Here is a 22,137-nt window from a genome sequence, read left to right as displayed (position 1 = left end):
ATGTCACTAATTAGTTGTCATTTAGGTCTGTATTCTATGTTCTGGGTTCCTGTATTATGATTTTTGCTTCCTTATAGTCTGTAAAAGACAATACTTTTACTGGACAGTTTTTGTAAAGGATCCATGCAATGCTGGGAAAAGTATTCTTGAATTTCATTTTAAAAATCAACTTAGTCATATCTAATTTTTGAAATAATTTATTCAGCTCTGTATTTTCCTGTTTGATTTGTCTAGCTCTGAAAAGGGAATATTTTCATACTGTTATTCTGTTATTTGTCAGTAACCATAAATGTTAGCCTTTGTGACATGGCTCTTTATTTAATATAGCCAAGTTTTCATTGTCCAACTATGGTGCTTTTGGCAATGATGTATGTTCCCTGGCTTAATAGGTTCCACTTTAAGAACTGCTCCAGAATCTTTTCCCAGGAATATTAATTCTGAATGGAGGCAGCAGAATTCAGGGGCCAGTGTTTTGTGACTATGGGTTAAAAGACCTGCTGCTATATTTTGCCTTTTTTTTTGCTTATCCTTTGCCATCCTTCCTTTGAATCTTTGATCATTTGTCTCTTCTAGTCATTCCCAGATGGCCAGTTACTTCCCTGTAGTACTTGAGATCTTAACCTCTTATCCATGAACTTTTTAAGAAGAATTTGATAACTGAATGTGGTTATCAAAATTATAGCACTAAGCCAATATAGTTAGACATAATGGGTTTTATTTGTAATCAAATGTATTTTGGGAATTTTATGAAAAAATTATTTAAAAACATTATTTGGAGAAAGATTCTAAAGGCTTCACCAAAAAAAGGTGAAGAATCCCTGCTTTAGTGGGAGTAGGATATGATTACCTATAGTGTACAACCCCCCTAAAGATATTAGTGGTAAGGGCCTTATCTCATCCCCTTTTATATATTGGCTCACAACAACTTTTGAAATAGGTGTTATTATTATCCCTATTTAACAGATGAGAAAACTGAACTTGCCCAGGGTTATTCAGCTAGTAAGTGTCTGAGGCAGGATTTTTACTCACGATTTCCTCCAAGTTTAATCATCTCCATCATGTAGCTACCTCAGCCTACTACTATGTCTGTGGTAGCTGCTTCAAGTCACTGTCCAGGTCAGGCTCTTTCTGATTTCTGTATCCAACCCCTCTGCCATTTGCAAACTGTATCTTCCAAGGGAATGGGGAAAATTTGAAAGCCTCTCAACTACCTTGTCTCTAAAGTCCTTCCAGTTGTTACCTGGGCCACCCTTTCCTTCTATCCAAGAAAAGTTCTCTGTGTCATCCCATAGACTTGATTTTTAATGAGAATTGAAAGGCAGTATGGTTTAGTGGATTGAAAATTTAGTGGCTTGCTCTCAGGAAGTGTTGGATTCAAACTTTGCCTCTAAGTGTCCCAGACAACATTTTTGCAAGACTGAATTGTGAAGCAGGTACTAGTCTACATTGGTAAAGAGTTTCTTTACCTAGAATTCCCCATACTAATGAAATCATAGGTTCTTATTCCTTGCCCCTCCACCCCCACAATGAAGAAATTAATATTTTTCCTTTAAAACATAACATTAATTCATTGTTTCAAAAACATTCTCCTACCCCACCGTCATGTCCTTGTCTAGCGTTAGCCTATATAAAAACAAACATTGCATTTCATCTTCTTTCATTACTTTCCCCTGTTTGGTCAGCTTGTATATTTATATCCTGCTGAACTCTGGGTTCTTTGGAAGGGGTAATTTAAATGTTTCCCTTTCATGGAAAGTACAATTAATTCTTCGATGTTTAACCTTTAGCATTGTATTAGGGGTACCTACCAACCATTACCTTCTACCCTTCAGAATATTATTCCAAGTTTTCCTTTTATTTCTTAATTGGCTTTCCACGTACCTTGTAATGGACCTTTCTCTATTCTGGTTGGTTTTCCATGGACCTTGTAATGTATTCTCCTTGTTGCCTGCAAAAACTTTTCTTTAGTGTTATAGTGTTGAAATTTGACTAATATGTTATTTGGTGATTTAAAATTGGAATTTGTTTTTGTTCTGTGAGTTTACACAATCTATACTTTTGCTACCTGCTTTTTCTGTATAAGTGCTTGTTTTCCTTTTCATAAGTTTTTTTTTCTGGAAGTCATAATCTCTAGTTCTTGTGTTGTAAGAACTTTCTTATCCTTTGATCCTGTTCCATTTTTCTTTTAGCTTTTGAATTTTTGCATTCTAATATTTTTCTTTCTTCCTTTTTTTTTAAAGGTAACATCTCTTGTGAAAAACAGCACTGTTTTCTTAAGCACTGTAGTTTCTGGTTATATTTTTTCACTGATTACTTTCTGAGTCATTCTGGAGACCTTTGGTATTACCTCCATTGTGATATCAAAGAACGTTTCAGGATTTTTTTGTATTGCCTTCAAATCTTCCTCAGGGAATTTTAATCTGGGTTTGTTTTTTGTTTTTGTCCATGAAGATGATTCTTTTATTAGAATTTTTTATTCATTTTGTCTCCCTGTTCAACTGTGATTTGTCTTTGACAATCACTCCACTGATTTTTACATCATGTCCATGCTGAGACTGCTTTTTACTACTAACCCTTTCCCATCTGAAGGTCCAGTGCTAATGTGCCCTTTCCCATTACTTGCTGTCCACTTTCTTTTCTCTCAGATCACTTGATCTGGACCAGCCTTTTGCTCTTTGAAGTTTCTAGAATATGGTAATGGTGCATTGCAGTAGGCTCAGAGACCATAGATGCTGGTCCTCTTCTCTACCTTTCCCATTGCTAATCTAAGTTTCCCCTCTCCTCTCTAAGATTAACTTTTTTCAGATTGACCCAGGAAGCTAGCTGATCAAGGGATTGGAAGCAGGTCTCTGCAACACTGCAGAGACATGGAATAGAAGTGAGGGAAGTCAGGGGTAGATACTGCTTTTGGATATCTCTTCCACTTTTCTCTCATTAATTCTGTTAACTTGCTGCTTCCTTCTATGGCCTTCAATAGTTTTCTGGTCAACCTTGTACTTCTTGGCTTCTCACTCTCTCTTCAATTTACTTCTTCTTGGGCTCCATATTCTTGTGCAGACATGTCCTTTTCCTTCTCTAGTGCTGCAGGGCTGCTTTTTTTTGGTGAAGTTCAGTCTATCCTAGTAGCAGGACCCCCAGCATACTGCCACTAGGTTTGCTCTGAACCAGGATGTAGGACTACCCTGTGCTGGTGAATCAGCAGGCTATAGGGAGGGGGAGGGACCAGAACATTAGAAGGGATTGGGGTTCAGTTGATACATGGGACGTCAGTGCTTAATATTATTGACTTCAATGAGCCACCATGTGGTTTGGGAGTTGGACACAGCGAGGAATTAGAGCTGGAGCAGCAGGGATCAGAGTGCCAGGAGCAGTATTTTTTTTTCTGTATCAATTGTCCTTAATTTTCCTCATATTTAAAAAAATTTTAGTTTATGAAATAAAACAAGCATTTCCATAATTGTACAATAAAAAAAAAGATGATTGGCCATGAAACTGTAAACCTACTATACACAACTTGCTATGCACACACTTATTGTGTACACACACACTTACTTGTGTATGTGTATACATCCATCTATCCATCCATCCATCCGTCCGTCCGTCCGTCTGTCTATCTATCTATCTATCCATCCATCCATCTATCTGTGTGTATATGTATGTATGTTAAATTATTCTATACCTACCACCATTTATCAGTTCTTTCTCTGGATGCAGATCATCTTTCTTCATTCTTTCCTTGTTCTAACGTATTTGCCTCCTATTTGAGATAGAACACGAGCTGTTTTAAGCTATCTTTATCTTTCAGTCTTACTATCCCAAGATTCCTCCCTTTCTGTCCCTGTCTGATACTGCAAAGAACTCTTTTCCCTTAGATGATTTTAATTTTTTTTTAAAAAACAAAAACATTTAATTTTACCTCATGGTTTCATGGTTTTCAATTGTAATTTCTTATCCATTTTGTTTTAGAGATACATTCAAGATATTTTCTACATCTCATTCTTATCATCAATCTGGAATCCTTTTAGTGTTTGATAAAAGGAAAATAGACAAGAAATAGATTGTGTGAATGATCATAGTTCTAACTGACTGGAAGAAAATTTTAGTAGTAGCTATGTTGGATATTGTATCTTTTGGATTAACAGGAGTAAATAGAACCAGAAGCCTAGGATTTTTTCTTTATTAGACAAATCAGTGCTTGGATTTAGCCAATTTTATTTTGTGCTTCATTTCACCATTTTTATTTTTCACTTATTAAGGTTGATTTTATAACTCTTTGACCTGAACTATTGCATTCTAATCTGTGTTATCATTTTTCTAGGCATCTCCAGGAGATCTTTTTCCTGTGCCTTCTTTGCCAAATGGTAACTCCAAGCTCATGAAGCATCAAGTCAAGTTTGAAAAGTAAGAATTGGAATAATTTGGGATTTTTAAAGTCAGTCTCAAAGTCTACCTCAGTCCTGTGCTCTTCTGTGGACTCATTTTTTTTCGCTCCCTTTTAGACAAGTTGCTGATTTTCACCTGAAAGAAGCCAAAAAGTTGAAGCACAAGGCGGAGTCAATGGTGGGTGTTCTTCTCTTGGCTCTTTTGTTCTGGTCAGTTTTTTGTTCGTTTTATTTTGTTCTGAAGCATCAAGTGTCATTAGTTATTTTAGTCCAAGTGCTACTGAAGATTCCATTGAAATAAATTTCTTTAGACTCCATTTATTCTAGATTTACATATTCATTTGTGGAAAGTACAAATTTTTGGAACTAAATTACTGACAAATTTTATGTCCTTGATTTCTTAAAAAAAAAGTGTGCATATTTTTTTCTTTATCCCATATTTACAACTCTACAGTTTCATTACTCTGTGACACATAAAAAGTTTGAAATAGTTTCTGGGTAATTAGTAACTTTATTAATCATGTTAGCATATCATTAATAAAAGGAGCAGTGACACGTTCAGATGCCAAAGATCCCTCATGGAACCCATTCAGTGCTTATATGCCCTTGGAAGAGTGGGTGTACCTGAGGGTGGCAATTGACTATGGTTAACAAATAATGAGAGAAAATGATTATCATAATGACAGGTAGATCTATTTTAATGGGGTGGGGAAAGACAGGGACTGGACCATGACTTTGATCATGTCATTTACTTCCAAATCACCCCCAGCCTCAGGCAATCTAGACAAAAGATCCACCCAAAAACCTGCCTGAGAAGAACATTGGAAATTCTAAAGGGTTGGAATTCCCTTTAGATTAAATTCTTTGTAAGGTTTTCTAGTTCAATGAGGCAACACATTCACCTAAATAACAGTTTCTGTGTGGTAAATTTTTGGAAAAGGTCAGGGATTTCCCTAATAATTTGTTATTTAATAATTTATTATTTGAATGCAAATGTCTGAAAGGCTCAACTGAGTAAAAATCTAAATTACTGTGCAAACAAATGTTCTGGACTGGCCCCAAACCAACTCCAAACTGAAGAAGACAGGGTAAATCTGAGTATAGGTTCAACTCAATTAAACAACCTTCTGTTGTTTACTATGTGCATGAAACAGTTTGATAGTCAAGGAAATTTTTCATTCTGACCCACAGTGGATTTAGGCGTCCCCAGTCATGGCCACTGTAAAAACTAGTTAATTTCCTGAAGCATTTTCTTCTAGGAGTGATTCTTGTCATGCTAGAATTTCTAAGAGTCAAGATAACAAACATTTATGAAGCACCTATTAGGTGCCAAACACTGTGATAATCACTGGGGATACCAAAAAAAAGCCTCTTCCACCTCCCAGAATGGTCCTAGCTTTCAAGTAGCTCAGAATCTATTAGAATTATAATTAATTAGATTAGTTAATCTAATTAGTATTAGAAGTACAAGAGTTGTTAGAAAGATAATACACATTAAGACTTGACCACTGATTAGATGTGGGAGGCGGGTTAAGAGAGAATGAAGAGCCCAAGGATGGTTGTGAGTCTGGGTGATCAAGTAGTACCTTGACAGGTATAGGGAGGTTAAGAAGTAGAGTAGCTTTTGAGGAAAAGATAATAAGTTCATTTTGGAACATGTTGACTTTAAGTTTAACTGGACATCAAATTTGAGATGTTCATTAATCAGTTGGAGATTTGAGGCAGAAGGTGTGAAGGATGATTTTATTAATAAATATTTTTATACATCTTTGATTTCTTAGGACTAATCTCTCCCTTAATCTTACCTCTTTCTAATTCCTCTTTACCCTTTCCCTCCTTTTTTCTTTTGAGTGAAATGTATTTCTGTACCCAGCTCTGTGTATGTGTTCTTTTGACCAGTTCAAATGAAAGTGAGGTTCAAATGTCAGCCATCTTCCCAAACCCTCCTCATCTACTTCTGCATTCTGATTCTGTGAGAGAATTTCCAGTAAACTTCAATCTCCGTATATCCCTCTTCTTCTTTTCTTCTTCTCTTTCAGTGACATTTAACAGAAACTTGGTTTAATTGGTCTCTCTAGGCTTCTGAGGAGACCTTGTATCACTTCCACATATTTGAATGTATTGATCATTATTCATTCATGTTTACCTTTTTGTGCTTTCTTCACTTCCGTATTTGAATGTCAAAGTTTCTACACAGCTCTGTTCTTTTCATAAGAAAGTCTTCTACTTTATTAAAGGTCTCCATGATGCCCCTGTAACAGCATACTCATTTTTGCTGAGTAATTTTCTTGGCCATAAGCCCCTATCCCTTTCCTTCAGATATATTCTGAGTTCTAAGTTCTTTATGGTGGAGGCTGATAAATTAAGTGTGAGGATTGTGCCTCCTCAGTACTTGAATTTTTTCTCTATGGCTGCCTGCATCATTTTATTCTATGACCAAGAAGCTCAGAGCTTTAGTTATGATTTTCCTGAGCTTTCATTTTAGGATTTCTTTCAGGAGGTGACCAGTGACGTCTGTTTCTACTTTGTATCCTAGTTTGGATGACTGTTCCTTTAGAATGTGGATGTCTGGACATGGTTTTCCCATTTCATCCCTACTATTTTTTCATTATTTCCCATGGTCTTCTAGATCTATTGTTTTTCCAAATAAGTTGTGTTATTATTTTGTCAAGTTCTATGGAGTGTCCCCTTGGTAATCTGATGGATATAGCATTAAAAGTCAATGCTTCTTTTCAGCCTAACAATGACTACATTTTGTTTTTTTTCCTACAGTCAGATAAAGTTGGAAAAGCATTTAAGTACTTGGATGCAGTCCTATCCTTTATTGAATGTGGAATTGCCTTAGAGTCTGAAAGTCCGACGTCAAAATCCGTTTACTCCATGTTTTCGGACACTGTAGATTTCATTAAGTAAGTATAGTAACTTTGGCATATCCTTCCTCTCCTCTCCCTTATGTTTACTTTAACACACTTGAACTTTCTGTTGGAAAGTGAGTTCAAGAATGTCTTATACAATACCTAAATTTAAGTGCTCAAGGAAAGGAAAATGCCATCACTCAGCAATAGGTAATGGAGAGATTGGACAGAAGTTCTGTGAAATTCCACCTCTTGCCATGAACTACTCTAATTTTCTTCTCTGAATCCTCTCAAGTTCTAAGCTGTGCTCTTCATTATCTGTTGTATGCTTTTCTGATTTCTGAGAATTCTGAAATTCTTTAATCCAGTAATTCTTTAGCATTAGATTGAATTACCTCAGGCAGCCATAGAGTGAAATGCTTCCTCATTTAGTTGTTTAAATGGCTCAAACCAGTAGTTTTTCAATCAGTCAACACATATAAAGCACCTAAGAGTATGAAGACCTTTTTAAATATAAATTTCATGAATTGCCATGTTATAGTAGCTGTACTATTAAGATTTAAAATATACTATACATGCTGACAAAAAAACCCTGCATTTCATAACACTTCAAAGTGTTTTTATTCATCAAAGTAATATCCAGACACTTTTGAAACACAATACATATGTGCCTTATAAGAAAAACATTAAATTATATATTTACAAGTAAGTATCGAAATGACAGCACCTAGGGTGTAGTTGGTTGATTTGATCTCTCTCCTCCAGGGGCCCATAATTATCACGGTGGTGTAGGGACTGGAGAGCATTGGACTTGGAGTCAGGAAGAGGGATTTGAACTCACTAAGTCCCATTTTGCTGATGGCTTTAGTTTCCTCATAACATCACGCACCTTGCAGCATTGACGTGGTGATCACAATGTTGTTAGCACAATGTCGGCACTATATAATGACTTATTTTTTTCCCTTTCCTTTTCTTCTTTTCTCTCTCCTTCTTTCTCCCTCTCCCCAGAGCCATAAATTGAGGGGTAGGTATTGGCTTTGTACCAAATGCTGGGTCAATACTTGACTCCATTAATTTTCATTTTTGTTGCCTTTCCTTCAGCGTTGCCTCTAGGAAAATCCAATGTGATGAGATTTGTATTTGGTTCTCCTAACTCACTGAGTATATTTTTCTGCTTCTTTACAGATTCATACTATCATTAAAATCCTTTTCAGATCCTTCCACATCTACGCAGGAGAAAATTTTCACTGTTTTATGGTTTGTACTTTTTCCTTACGTATGTTGCTAAGGATCATTTTTGCATCATTTTGAAGGCCTGTTATACATTGACTTTTCTGTATGAAGTGGTAAAGAAAATTTTTCAGAAATTTAATTAAGGACTTTAAAAAAATTTTCCTTAAAAGATAGTGTAAAGAAAAGTATTAGGCTAATGAATTAACCCTAAAGAGGTTAAATTAAATGCTTAAAACATTAAAATGCTTCAAGACAAAGTTCACGAACTGACTCCCAAATGGTCTGTACTTTTCTATTAATAGTATCTAATGGGTTTAGTGAGTATTTCTTTCATATTTATATAAATTTAATTAGATACATATTTAAATATTTGCTATTTCTTTCAATAAATTTTCTTTTTTGTGATGTCCCTAGTAGACACACTATATACTCATATATTTTTCCCTAAGATTTCTCCTCTATAGTATTTTCTTTACCAAAAGAATTATACTTACATAATGTTTTTATTGTTCTGTAAGTGATCATGTATCTTGAGCTTGCATTCTGTAGCCTTCATCTATTTTTAAATTGCATTAGTCAGCTCATCTGTATTCTCTTTTTATGTGTAGCATGCGTTGTCAGTCCATTCTTTACATGGCAATGTTTCGTTGTAAGAAAGACACTGCAATAAAGTATTCCCGGACCCTTAATGAACACTTTAAGGTATATTACAACTTATTATCTTTACCCCCCGCCCCCTTCTGACATTTTCCCCAATACATGGAAATCTAAATGTAATAGAATTTGGTGATAATGCTTGGCAATCATAAACTTAAGTCCCCTTCTTTATTGCAGAGTTCACTCAGAATGGTGCAGGCAGCTTCTTCAGGGGTCTCAAGGTAATTGCAAATTCCATTGAAATCTCTACAGTTGATTTTTACATTTACTATTTATTCTCATATTTTATGCATATATGTGTAAACATGTAGCCCTTACTTAATTTTTTAATTTTAAAATTACTAGATTTTGTTCATACTTGTCTGTCTCTTGAATTTAAGTCGTTGTTTTCTTTTTATAGTAAATTCATATTTTCTTATAAAATGATCAAGAAGAATACATTACCTAGAATTTTAGAGTTGGAAGAGATCAGGTAAATAGATGAATGCTAGATATAGATTATGTAGATTAATCTACATATGAATATTGATATATCTTAGATTATAATATAGATTATATATCTGCATATAATCTATATCTACCTGTCATTAATATAGTTCACACATCATATATAATCTATACCTGTGTGTGGTGTGTGTATACATATACATACACACACATACAAGCATGCATACATATAGTGCTGCCTATATACATACATGCACACACATATATATATGTGTATAGTTAATTCCTTTCATTTTTTATTTGTGATGAAGAAATGTTAACTCAAAGGTTAAGTGACTTAACTCTTAGTCCCTAGCTGCTCATTAGGGACTGAGTTGTGACAACATTCTAGCCCTGACTCCCAGCTCTGCTTTTACCTTTTTAATAATAATTTTCCCCAATTCCACCGTAGTGTATCTCAAGAATGAAACTGCTGACCAAGAAAAGAAGGGAATTTTCCTATATTTAAGTTCCTAGAAATGTTGAATTTAATTTTACGAGACTAAAACTAGTTTCCCTATTATTTTTTTTACTTTTACATAATTATTTTCTGCTCCTGATCATTTGACAGATTTACTACTTTAAAATTACCATCACAAATGTTTTATTTCAGAGTCATACCAAGAAATTATATACAACCTATCTTAAATTAGGAAATAAGGTAGAATCTTAAAGCATACTCATAAAATAACTGGTCAGCTCTATTTTTGCCCATCCTACTTCTGTGGGACATCATCCCTAATTACTAGGAAAATACATTAATTACTTACAAACACATGAGAGAAATTACTTAAAAATATGTATTCTTGAGAATATTGTGGTCCAGAAAGATGTCCAGATTCCAAGGTGATAATGATCTCATAAAAACAGAACTGGAAGGGCCATCAGCCACCTAGTCCACCTAATACTTTCCAGAAATCTCTACAAAATACCTGACAAGGAAGAATTCCTGTATCAAGGAGCTCACCACTCCCAAGCTAGCCTGTTCTACCTTAACATTTCTGAAGCTAATTTTCTTTTTTAAATATAACTATAAGACTTTATATTTGTCCCTAGGAGAAAGTGCTACTGAGTCTAACGCCAGGGACAAAGACTTTTGTTGGATTCAATCTCGTATTTTCATCTATGAAGTTGAAATTGCAAATTTCTACCTTGGCCCTGGAGAATTGTCTGTGGCACTGAATTAGTTAAGAAATTGCCTTTTGTTGTACAAGCTGTCATAAGAGTGCCAGAGGTGGAACCTGAAACCCCTTCTCTCTGACTGAGGCTGACTTCCCACCCACTGAACCATGTTACTTCCCTGAGACCTTGTCCATTTGGAACTTTATCCCATCAGATATTTTTGTCATGCAAAGTACCCCTGCACACCATGCTTCTTTCATCTACTTCCCTCCAGAAGCTTACTTTTTTGTAGGGAAGAAAATGGTCTCTTTTGTTGTTTTAGAGGTGAGAGGTTTTTTTGTTTATTTTTATTTTCCCCCCTGAGAACAAGGACAGCTTTATTATTTTTTTTTAATATACTAAGATATAACATAGTACTTGCTTTATTTTTGTCTACTCACTATTCTGACCACAGTTTACTCAATACCAGGAAATCCAGATGTGCTTTGCTGAGGCTTTATATACTGATCACCCAGGTATGTAACAAGCTTCCCTTTCTTTTCTGCCAGAAATATAAGCACACCATCACCTCTGTCCCCCATGCCTTCTCCTGCAAGCTCTGGAGTTCTCCAGCCAGGGTCAAGTGGCATCAGCTCAACTGTCAGCACTCCCGTTGTGATCCAAAATATGACGTCTTCCTATGTCACCATCACTTCCCATATCCTTAATGCATATGATCTTTGGGAACAGGCTGATGCACTATCAAGGAAGACTACAGGTGAGGGAGCTGGGGGAGTGAGAGAGCGGAGAGAGAGAGAGAGAGAGAGAGAGAGAGAGAGAGTGTCTATGTGTGTAATGTGTATGTGTGGGGTGTGTGTGTGTAATGTGTATGTAAGCATGTGTGTGTATATACACATGGGTTAATGGTTTCCTTCACAAAAAGGGGAGGAGGGGCATGTTAAAATAGGGACAATATAGATGTTTACCCCCTTAGAATTTCTTTTGCTCTTCCATTGTTATGGTTGAGTTGCTTAAAGGGCATCTTCATTTCTCTGGCCTGACCTTAACACAGCACAATGAGAACACTAGAACAGCATGCCCCTTTACCATACACCTAACTGAGAGCCTTTTCCTATATACCTCCCACTCCCTTTATCAGACTGATACAGCAAAGTTGGAGCCTAATGGAAAAATGATTGACTTTTGTCATTCCTTCAGAATCCAAATACTGAACTTGTAATGAGTGAGGCAGGGGGAAGGATGATAGGCAGAGTGTATTGGGGTTAGTTAGGGATAGAAGGAGGGAAAATGACTTAGTCATGGACTTTACCGATGTCTTCTTGATAATTTTTGTAACCTTTCATTTATTTGAGGTTCATTTCATTCTTAGTAAATTATGTATATGAATTTGTGTTTGTATACTGTTATATTTATTTTTTTTAGATGAGTAGAAACCATCACTATGGTGAGGACCATGATTTGGAACATGGAACAAAGGTTTCCTTTGCACGGCCTCCAATTGATTCCAGTTTGTGGGCTGTGGAAAGCCTGGGTAGCTGGGGTCATGTCATCTTCTTGTGTTCTGTTCAAAGCCTACCCTATGTTAATGTTTTTGTACATTGCTGAGTAGCTCAGTAGTGATAGTTTTAGATTTTCTCTATCTTTCACGTCTTATTTCTGGGCCCTTAAATTCATCTCTCCTTTTCCTTGTTTTCCTCTCCTCTTTCCAGAATTCTTTACAGAGCTCAGTGCAAGTGTCTGCGCCTTGGCCTTGAACAGCAGTCTGGTTGAGCTGGTTCTCTACACCAGACAGGCCTTACAGCAGCTGCGGCAGGTGGCAAAAATACTCTAACCAACAGTCAGAGCCGCTCAATGCCTTGTCACACTTTGGAAACATCAGGAAGGGTGGCTCTCAGCTTCCTTGGGAACCCCAACTTGAGATGGAATGAACTCTACAGTATGATAGCAGGGAAACTGGCTCCATTTCCAAATCCTGAAACTGTGCCCACATCCTTTGGGCAGGGCCATGTGAGTGTATGAGAGAGAAGAAACAAAGATGCTGCAGAGTTGGCGATTTTCTTTCCCAAAAGACAAAAGTGCAATGTCTAACCTTAAGTTGGTGGTGTGTCAGTGGTCTCTAAACATTTCTCTGGCTTTATAACAACCAAGATAAAAATTACAATTTGAAAATGAGGCTGAGAAGAAGCAACTCCAGCTTTGAAAGCAGATGCATCTCATCTCAAAATCTTCCACAACCCATTCCTACTAGTAACACAAAGAATTCTTTCCATGATTTTGTTTTTAAACAACGATGTTTGGTATAGGGTTTTGGGATGTTGTATGTCCCTTTCTTTATTTTTAAGTTTTATTTATTTCTTTAATTTTGAAGAGGAGAGGTGGGTTATTTGTTCTAGCTGCCATACATTGAAGCGTACATTGTGAAGGATTCTAGGATATCACACTGTCTACCCTGTGAATTAAGACTTTGATGAAATTGAGTATTTTAGGAATTCACACACGTTGAGATATGGTCTTCTGTACTCCAAGTTAACTTCTGAAATATTACTGCTTTGGCTTCTCAATTCCTTCGGGACAGCCATAGAGAGAGTTATTCTGAGTCAAGAGCTGTAGAGCAGAATAGAGCCCAAATTTATGGAGGCACATCTGATATCTCTTATCAGAGTAACTGTATTCTGCATTTCCTATCTTAGTGAAAAAGAAACCAGCCTTTATTTCTGCCAAGCTTGGTAGCTTAGGAATTTTTGTTATATTTTCAACTAAAGGTAAAATATGAGGGATTAAACTGTAAGAAACTCAGAAACTCAAAATGCTGTCAAAGAAAACTGAAATCTGTTTTTAAATTATGATGGCTTGGTTTTGGTCGCAGGTAATTTTACTTCATTTGCAAGATTAGATCCTATTTAGCTGTTCTTTCCACAGGAAATTAATTTCAGGTCACTCTGGGGCAAATCCTTTTCTGTTTCTTGTTTTCCCAAGAGGATATAAAAGCATTGGGGTGATGATTCTTGCTTGTTAATAAATTTTCCACCATCTTGGCTCCATAGCTCTTGAGTCAACCAGACAATTACATTAATATAAAATAATGCCTTTCCTTCTAAATTCCTTACCCTAATGATGCACATTTGTTGATTTTTAAAACCTTTGAACAGAAGAACTTGGGCAAAGTTCTCATGTTGCTCAACAGACTGATTTTTCTATGTCCTACTACGAACCAGAGAATTGAAACACTTGTTTGACTGTAATATATTTAAACTTAATTTCTTCTTCTTGTTCAGTTTCTAATAGAAACATTTTTCTTCCCATACTCGCCCTGAACTCATCCCATACATCCTACATGAATATTTGAGATTTTCTACTTGACTTATTAGAAATTAAATTAATGAGCCCCAGAATTGCCAACTGATAATTAAAAATTTCCTAGGTAATTGGTTGTTTTCAGGCTGCAAATGTTATAAACAGGAAAGGGCAAGTTTTTGTATGTGAATCTATCCCTTCAAACTGCCTTTGTGCTTTCTCATATTTTCTTGGATTAAAGTTCATAGAACCAAAAGTCCAGGGGAAAGACTAGAAAAGCATGTCAGAGTATCCCAGCATCAGGAATAATGAATTCTGAGTTCTGAGGCAAAGCCATGATCCTTCTAAAAATGCAATATTAAAACTATTGCTAAGTAAGCAATAACTGTTTTTCAGGTTGGAGGTTTATAGCATTGTGTATTTTTCCTATTTTGGGGGTCAAGTGAGGAGTAGCCCCACATCTCACTGACCATATGGGATAATCTAGTCACATTTACCCTCAGATCAGGGAGGTAGAGGAGAAAAATACAGCTTGAGGATGCTGCGTTGGTTCTGATCTATGCACGTCAGGTCAGGGTGTGTGAGCTCTTTGTGAGCCAATGTCCATTTTAGACTCTTCACAGGTGGTGAAGGGGGCTGGTTTGTTTCTTTTTCAGTGGCCTTGCACTTTTGGGGGGAGGGGGGTGTTTTATGTTGAAAATTCAGTGATTCTTTGGAAGGTTGATCAATTTCCATAGTTCTATGTGCACAGTTGTGAGCATTGTATGACTCAGGTTCTCACTGCAACACACACACTGCACCTATGAGAATTACTTGTGGATTCCTTTTTATGTATTATGTAAAATGTAGTGGCTGCTGAATCCTGTTAATTAGTATTTACAAAGTCTTTTGTTGTTACAGTTGTATATAGGAATTTAAAGGATATTTTAAAAATCAGATGCACTTTTTTCATTGCATGCTTCAAATCCCGAAGGCGAAATTTATACTTAAGCAGACAATTAAAAGACTAGTTTATATCAGTAAACCTTTCAATTATGTGAAATTCTCAATACACGTAAGAAGCAAGCAATACAGGCTTGATGATGAGATAGACTTTAAGAGTTTTCCAAGAGAAAAAAGAAAAGTATAAAATCTTTCCTTTGGTACTACAGTTTTGCTGGAATGTCTTTATTTTTTGTTTTTCTTTTTGTAGGAGGAGAAATATTTGACTTAGAAAAGGAGCCTTCAATTTTTCTGCCCTTCTGGAGATAATTAAAAATGTGAATGAGTTTGATATTTTAACTTAAGAACCCTGTTTAACAATTAAACCCACTTTATAAAGATATATACTCAGTTCTACTGAAAAGATGAGATGGAGAGGAAGTGTCTCTGTATGTTTGTGTGTGTGTGTGTGTGTGTGTGTGTGTGTGTGTATGTGCATGCACCTAAAACTACAACTAGACGAGAGAGGGCACACAGCAAAGAGAACTGAGTAATTAGCATTCAGATACCTTTTGGCAATCATTGGGTTGTTTGCTTTTTCCCTATAATATTCAACCTGGAAAATGTCTGATTTTAGGAGTAGAAGGACTTCAGCTTTACTAATCTTTGGCATCTCCAATGTGTAATTAGTTTTCCTCAAAGAACACTATCTTAACACCACTCATTCAGAACCTCTAGGGCAAAAAATGTCAGACTCATAGCTTGAATATGATTAAAATGTAATTGAGAAGTTTACCAAAAGTAAATAGAAATATAGTTCAACACAGATAATCTTAATTTGTAATTTTCTAGGTCAATATTGTGACCAACAGGGATGTTTCTCTGAGTTGGACTTTGCTCAATCTAGGGTATTTAGCAATTGTATATAGATTTCCTATTCACCAATACGGGTTTAGTATTATGATTAAATGTAAGCTTTTTAAAGAATGAATCAGATCATGTCTCTTCTCTCCACCCCACCCCCCCAAAAAAAGAGTAAAGAAAGGTTATATCTTTGGCAGATAAGGCTATGTGTCAGGAAAAAAGTGGGTCCAATGTAATTGGCCTGATTTTTATAATGAAGGGTTTTCCTGATAAGGATTTCTTTTTGTTTTTGTGTTTGTCTTTATCCTTCTGAGAATTGTCCCCACTCAGTGGATATATTTATTGAGCCTTTATTGACCAAACTTAATTTTAAAATAGTATATTATTTATTTAGAGTTTGTTTGCTTTGGACGTCTCTTTCCATAAGTCCTATATTTCTATAGCTCTCGGTGGTGATGAATATGATAAGTTGAAATCTTAGGTTAAGGAGAACAGGTATAAAGCTTAATGCTGTGTTTCCACTTTTCCCACCTTCTCCTCCAACATACCCTTTCTCGTTTTCACTGTTCCTTGTTCCAGACACTACATGGCCCCAATGGCACAATTTGCCTTATTGTACTTCCTGTAGCTACTTCTACTACAGATTAGCAATACTTCGACCCTTGTAAGAATGAGTGTTTACTTGGTTTTTTTTAAATCCTTAATTTTTTCATAGGGAAATAAAATCATCCAAAAAAGAATCACACTATAATTTAGATTGGGGTAGAAGGCTGTGTCTCTGGAAGTACTTTTTCCTCCAAGTAATTTTTCTCCCCTTCTTTTTAATTGTACTACCTCCTTTTACTCCTCCCATTATTATAATTAAGTGGAAGCAGAGGATTCCTCCTTGCTTCCAGCTGTGTTCTTTATTTGTTTTGGAGGGGTGAGGGGAGTGGAATGGGATTGGGATATTCAGTGGTTCATCTCCAAAAGCTTCACGTGATATTTTGGGTCACCAAGCCACAAATACATAGCCCAGTGTGGGAGTAATTTCTCTTTGGTATATTTATCAATTAATTTTGTACACTGGCAACATCTTTAGTTCCTCTTTATAACTAAAAGACAGGCACTGCCTATCACTTTTCTAAAAATGTATTCTTGCAATATTGGTGGTTTCTATATTCTCTTTGGTTGCCATAGGGAATTCTGCCCCATCACAAGCTGTCAAGAGGAAATTAGCTATATTGAGATATGTCTATCCAAGGAAGTAAGATTGCAAACAACTAATAATTAAGCCACATTCGTTAGATCCAGGCCTTTTATTATGAGGCCAGATGGTGGCTGATCTAAAGAAATGAAACTTATTTTGCTTAAAAGTTAGCTTTTAAGTGATTAACACAGGCAGTATTAACTTTGCCAATTATCCAGGCCATCAAAATGTATTAATTAAAAAAAAAATACTGCACATCCCCCTCAAATTAAGTACCTACTATCCATATTTTTTTATCTTTATTTTTTAGAATTTTTGAATGTGATCATGTTTTGGATATTTTGAAGCAAGTTTGCCTTTTTATTTATTATTATATCATATGTGTTTTTTTGCGCCTTTTTTTGGTAACCTTAACAATAAATCAAATCTTGGTATTATAATCTGAAGAGGTTTATTTTTAAGTAAATAAATTTCCATTTGATGAATGGGGAATCACTGGTCTCTCTTGAAGTAATATAAATTTTCAATTAATCTTTATTGTCAAATTAAGTATCAGCAACCCATTCGGCAGTACTGATTTTGTATGTAGACCTTGTATGTATGTAGTATTTTCAAGGGGAAGATGTACAAAAAAAAAATTAACTGAAATAAATGTACTTTATTTTCTTTAGTGATGAGACTGCCTTCTAGAACTTCTGTTCGTGATTTAGCTGCCATACATTGTCCTGCAAAGGGACATACCAGAACTGTGAGGAAACCTTAGTTTTTCTTTTTTGGGAGACAAAGTTTGTGGGAGATTAATTCCAAAGATGGCATGCCATAGATCTTTTGCTCATAATTGCCGTTTTCAAAATTTTTGAATTTACTTGTTATTTTTAAATTCTTTTCTTTTTACAAAAGGATTGTTATAAAATAAAATATTTAGAAAAATGCTGGATTTTGGTCTATGTAGTGTTATTTTTTTTTATTCCTTTGTCTGAAGACCCTTTCATGTATAGTATTTTATTGTCTCTTTGTTGGAGCCCTATTGCAGTGGTTCATCATGATCTGAAGACTGAATCAGTTCTTAGAGCTTGCAACTCTAGGGCAAGTTAGGTTAGTTTTAAGCTAAGCTAAATTGAGTTCAGGTATGATCCCAGAAGTTGACTATTATGTGTTATTTGAGGACTAGTTCAGAGTGGCAGATCCTTCAAATGTTCGTTTGAACAGTGGACATTGTGGAGATGGGGATGGGAGGGGAGAACAAAAAGATTGTTTATGCGCCAAAGCAATCTAAAGTGAAATATGTGTCTTTGAAATGTGCTATAACTGAGAAGTTATGTGTGTATGGGATTTAATTTAAAGTGTGCACTGACAGTAGCTCACTGACATATTTGTCTAGGACTTAACACCAAATATGTATAACAACATTCCATAAATAAAAAGAGAAATGCGTATCAAAACCACTTTCACCTCATACCTAGCCTGTAGACAAAGATGACAAAAAATTTGCACAAATCAATGTCCAAGAGGTTGCCGAAAGACAGAACACTGTGATGCTGTGAATTAGTACAAAGCAATTGAATCATGTATATCCTTTGACCTGGAAATTCCATCACTAGACATTTGCTGCATGGTGGAGGTCACTGACAAAAAGACAGGCCTTGTATACACCAACATATTGATAGCAGCCATTTTTGTGGTACCAAAGAACTTACCATTGATTATAGAATGGCTAAATTTTGTTACATCAATGTAACTGAATATTACTGTGCTGTAAGTAACAATGGACATGAGAAGCAAAAGCATAAAAAGATTTACATGAACTGATGCAAAATGAAATAAGGAGAGCCAGGAAAACAATATCCAACAATGGAAATGTAATGAAAAGCCATTACAAAGCGACAGAAAATTAATATTGTGGGGTCATGTGACCAACAAGATGGAATACTGGGTGTTTTCTCTGATCCTCATGTCTTTATAAATTTCTTCAAAACAGAAATTATGTGCCACAAGATAAAGCAACTGGATTGTCTCTGTGTTCTAGAACACCAGGTAAACTCCATGAACTAATGCCTACATTACGCACAGCCCATCACACTCCAAGAAGCAAGGCTTCACTAGCTGACCCCACCCACACGATGGGAACAAAACAATCTTCAAATTCCAGTTCACTCTCCCTTTTTCTAAGTGTTGTGGAGATTTGAGTTCCAAATGACAGAAACTGACTGAGACCTCAATAGCTAGCATCATTTTTTATAGCACAGAGGGAAAGCGGCAGGACTCGTTGTCTGGCCTTGAAATAGAGCACAACCCCACACTCTGACCATTTCCCACAATAGAGCTTCAGAAATTCAAACTCCAAATGAAAGAAGTCATCTCAGGTTGCTAAAGCACCAGCGTGATGGTACTTTGAACTGCCAGCCTAGAGAATTTCAGAACGGAAGGAATTTGTGCCTGGAGTGGGGTGGGTTGGGGGGCATGCCTCAGGTAAAGAATTCATCCAGCTAGGGCCGGTTTTGTGTCCCCTCTCCTCAAAAAAAAAAGACCTAAGCTAGTGAACCATGAACAGCCCACTGGGAAAGGAGGCTGAGATGCTTTGGGATCCAGCCCCAAAGGAAACCATCATCAGACATGAACAGAAAGTGAGTACTAGGGAAAAACTAGGAGAAGTGGGAGTGGAATAGACTGAAATTGCCAAAGATCTTAAGAGGAAGAAAACACAAAGAACTTGAATTTTACCAGATAAATCAGTGATGAAAATATTAACCACAGAAGGAAATACAGACTCCATGTCCAGTAAATGAGTTCTGGCACTTGTGAATAAATACTTCAAAACAAAGGAAAATGACTCAACAGCTGATGGGACAGAGGACCCTACAGAATTCAAGAACTTGGAACATAGTTCCTGAGTGGTTTAAAAGAGAAATGAGAAATGTGACAGCAGAACTTAATGGCTGGCAAAGCAGAAACAATTCGTACAATAGAAAAACTTGAATACGCAATGCCAAGCTCAGTAAAGAAACAATGGAGAAGACAATTGATAGGGAATGCAAATATACTGAAGAGAAAAGGACAATCTAGCAGAGAAGTTAAACAAACAAAAAGTGCAATAATATTAAAAGAAAAGATGCTTCCTATTCAAGCAAAATATTGATCTCAAAAGAGAGGATGTATAGACAACCTAAGAATTATTGGTCTCCCGGAGCATGACAGGCCAAAAAATCTGAATACATTAATGTAAAAAATAACACAGGGAAAACTTGTCTCAAACTTCTGAAAATAGAAAATGAAATACCAATTGGAAGAATGAATAGGTCACCCTCACAAAATAAATAAAAAGGATTTTTTAAAAAGCTGAAAATTTCCAAGACGCAAAGTAATTTAATAATTGAATTCAGAAACAAATTCAGTATGCGACCAGAAGGATCTTAAGATACAAAGGAACTGAATGCTTCTGAAAAATAGCAAAGGAAGCTTGTATGCAGACCATTGTCTACCCTGCAAATCTAAGCTTAACCATAAATGAAAAAAATCATTCAGTATTAAAAAGGCTCCATTCAAACATTCTTAGAAAGCTACATCTGAAGAGATTGATTGATCCTGGAACGCTCCAGACAACTTCAAAAATGCAAGAGTGATGAACAAATGTAGTCACCAACAACAGGGAGAACAACAGTGACAGTAGAGACATGTAAGAGACTTCTTTCTAAATGTAAACTGGGAGATGGGTAAAGTCAGAAGTCTGGTGGAGGTAATAGTGGAGAGGCAGTCTTGGAGCATTTGTGAACACATCTTCTCCAACCTTTTACCTTTTACCCTGTTTGTATCCTCATTTCAAATGAGTTTCCTGTAAACAACAATATTGTTGGATTATGGTTTTTAATCCATTTGGCTATCTGCCTCCATTTTATGGGAGCATTCATTCCATTCACATTCACAGTTATGATTACTGTGTCTTTCCCTCCATCCTCTTTCCCCCTATTTATGCATTTAGTTCTCCCTTCTCCTCCACAAGTTTTAATTTTTGACCACCACCTCCCTCAGTCTTCCCTCCCTTCTTTCAGTCCCCCTCCATTTTACTCCCCTTTCCCCGACTACTTCTTCCCTCTCTTTTAGTCTCTCCTTCCTTTTCTTTCCTCTTTCCCCTCCTACTGCCTATAGAGCTAGTTAGATTTCTATACTTAACTGAGTTTGTTGTTCCCACCTTGAACCAAATCAAATAAGAGTAAATCTCAAACAATCCTCATCTCCTTCCCCTCTTTCCCTCCACTGTAATATATTATTGTGCCTCTTCTTGTGATGTAATTTATCTTTTTCTGCCTCCTCCTTTTCACATTCCCATTACAATTCCTTCGCACTCTTAAATCACATTTTTATCATCACATCATTTAATTTATATCCACTCTCTCTATGTATATCCCTTTTAAATATCATAATAAGTATACAGTTCTCAAGGTTAACAAGTATCATCTTCCTTTATAGGGATGTAAACAGTTTACCCATATGAATAACAAGGTTTTTTCCCCCCATTTACCTTTTTTATGCCTTTCTTGAGACTTGTATTTGAAGACTGAATTTTTTATTGCCTTCTGCCCTTTTCATCAAGAAGGTCTGGAAATCCCTTATTTAATTGAATGATCATCTCCTTGCTTGAAATAATTATGCTCAATTTTGCTGGGTAATTGATCCTTGGTTATAGTCCCAGCTCCTTTGCATTATGGAATATATTCCAGTCCCTCTGATCTTTTAATGTAGAAGCTGCAAGGTCCTGTGTGATCCTGACTGTGTAGCTCCTTGATATTTGAATTGTTGCCTTCTAGCTGCCTGCAGTGTTTTCTCCTTGATAATTCTGGAATTTGGTAATTGTATTCCTTGATGTTTTCAGTTTGGGATCCCTTTCAGGAGGTGAACGATGGATTCTTTCGATGACTATTTTACCCACAGTATCTAGGACCTCTGAGCAGTTTTCCTTGATGATTTCTTGGAAGATATTGTCCAGGCTCTTTTTTTATGGTAGAACAATAATTCTTAGATTTTTCTCTCCTGGATCTATTTTCCAGGTCAGTTGTTTTTCCAATGAGATATTTTACCTTCTCTTCTATTTTTTCACTCTTTAGATTATGTTTGATGTCTCAAGAGTCATTAGCTTCTA

The 22,137-nt window shown here is 36.1% G+C and overlaps 1 protein-coding gene across 12 annotated transcripts in view; it reads left to right on the top strand.

The window, feature by feature from the left end:
* The window catches only part of AFF1 (ALF transcription elongation factor 1), a 168,134-nt gene extending 155,447 nt beyond the window's left edge, over positions 1–12,687 (top strand). For all 12 annotated transcript variants that reach the window (XM_072622540.1, XM_072622538.1, XM_072622537.1 and 9 more), the window contains 8 exons: positions 4,319–4,401; positions 4,500–4,560; positions 7,155–7,291; positions 8,423–8,494; positions 9,079–9,172; positions 9,305–9,348; positions 11,284–11,492; positions 12,445–12,687. In XM_072622540.1, coding sequence (XP_072478641.1) covers positions 4,319–4,401; positions 4,500–4,560; positions 7,155–7,291; positions 8,423–8,494; positions 9,079–9,172; positions 9,305–9,348; positions 11,284–11,492; positions 12,445–12,566 — 822 coding nt within the window. In that variant the 3' untranslated portion in view covers positions 12,567–12,687. The remainder of the gene's footprint in view (positions 1–4,318; positions 4,402–4,499; positions 4,561–7,154; positions 7,292–8,422; positions 8,495–9,078; positions 9,173–9,304; positions 9,349–11,283; positions 11,493–12,444) is intronic.
* The last annotated feature ends 9,450 nt before the right edge of the window (positions 12,688–22,137 follow it).

The sequence above is a fragment of the Notamacropus eugenii genome, chromosome 7, assembly GCF_028372415.1.
Source record: "Notamacropus eugenii isolate mMacEug1 chromosome 7, mMacEug1.pri_v2, whole genome shotgun sequence".
Classification (NCBI taxonomy): Eukaryota; Metazoa; Chordata; class Mammalia; order Diprotodontia; family Macropodidae; genus Notamacropus; species Notamacropus eugenii.
This window is presented reverse-complemented; position numbering and strand designations above follow the sequence as displayed.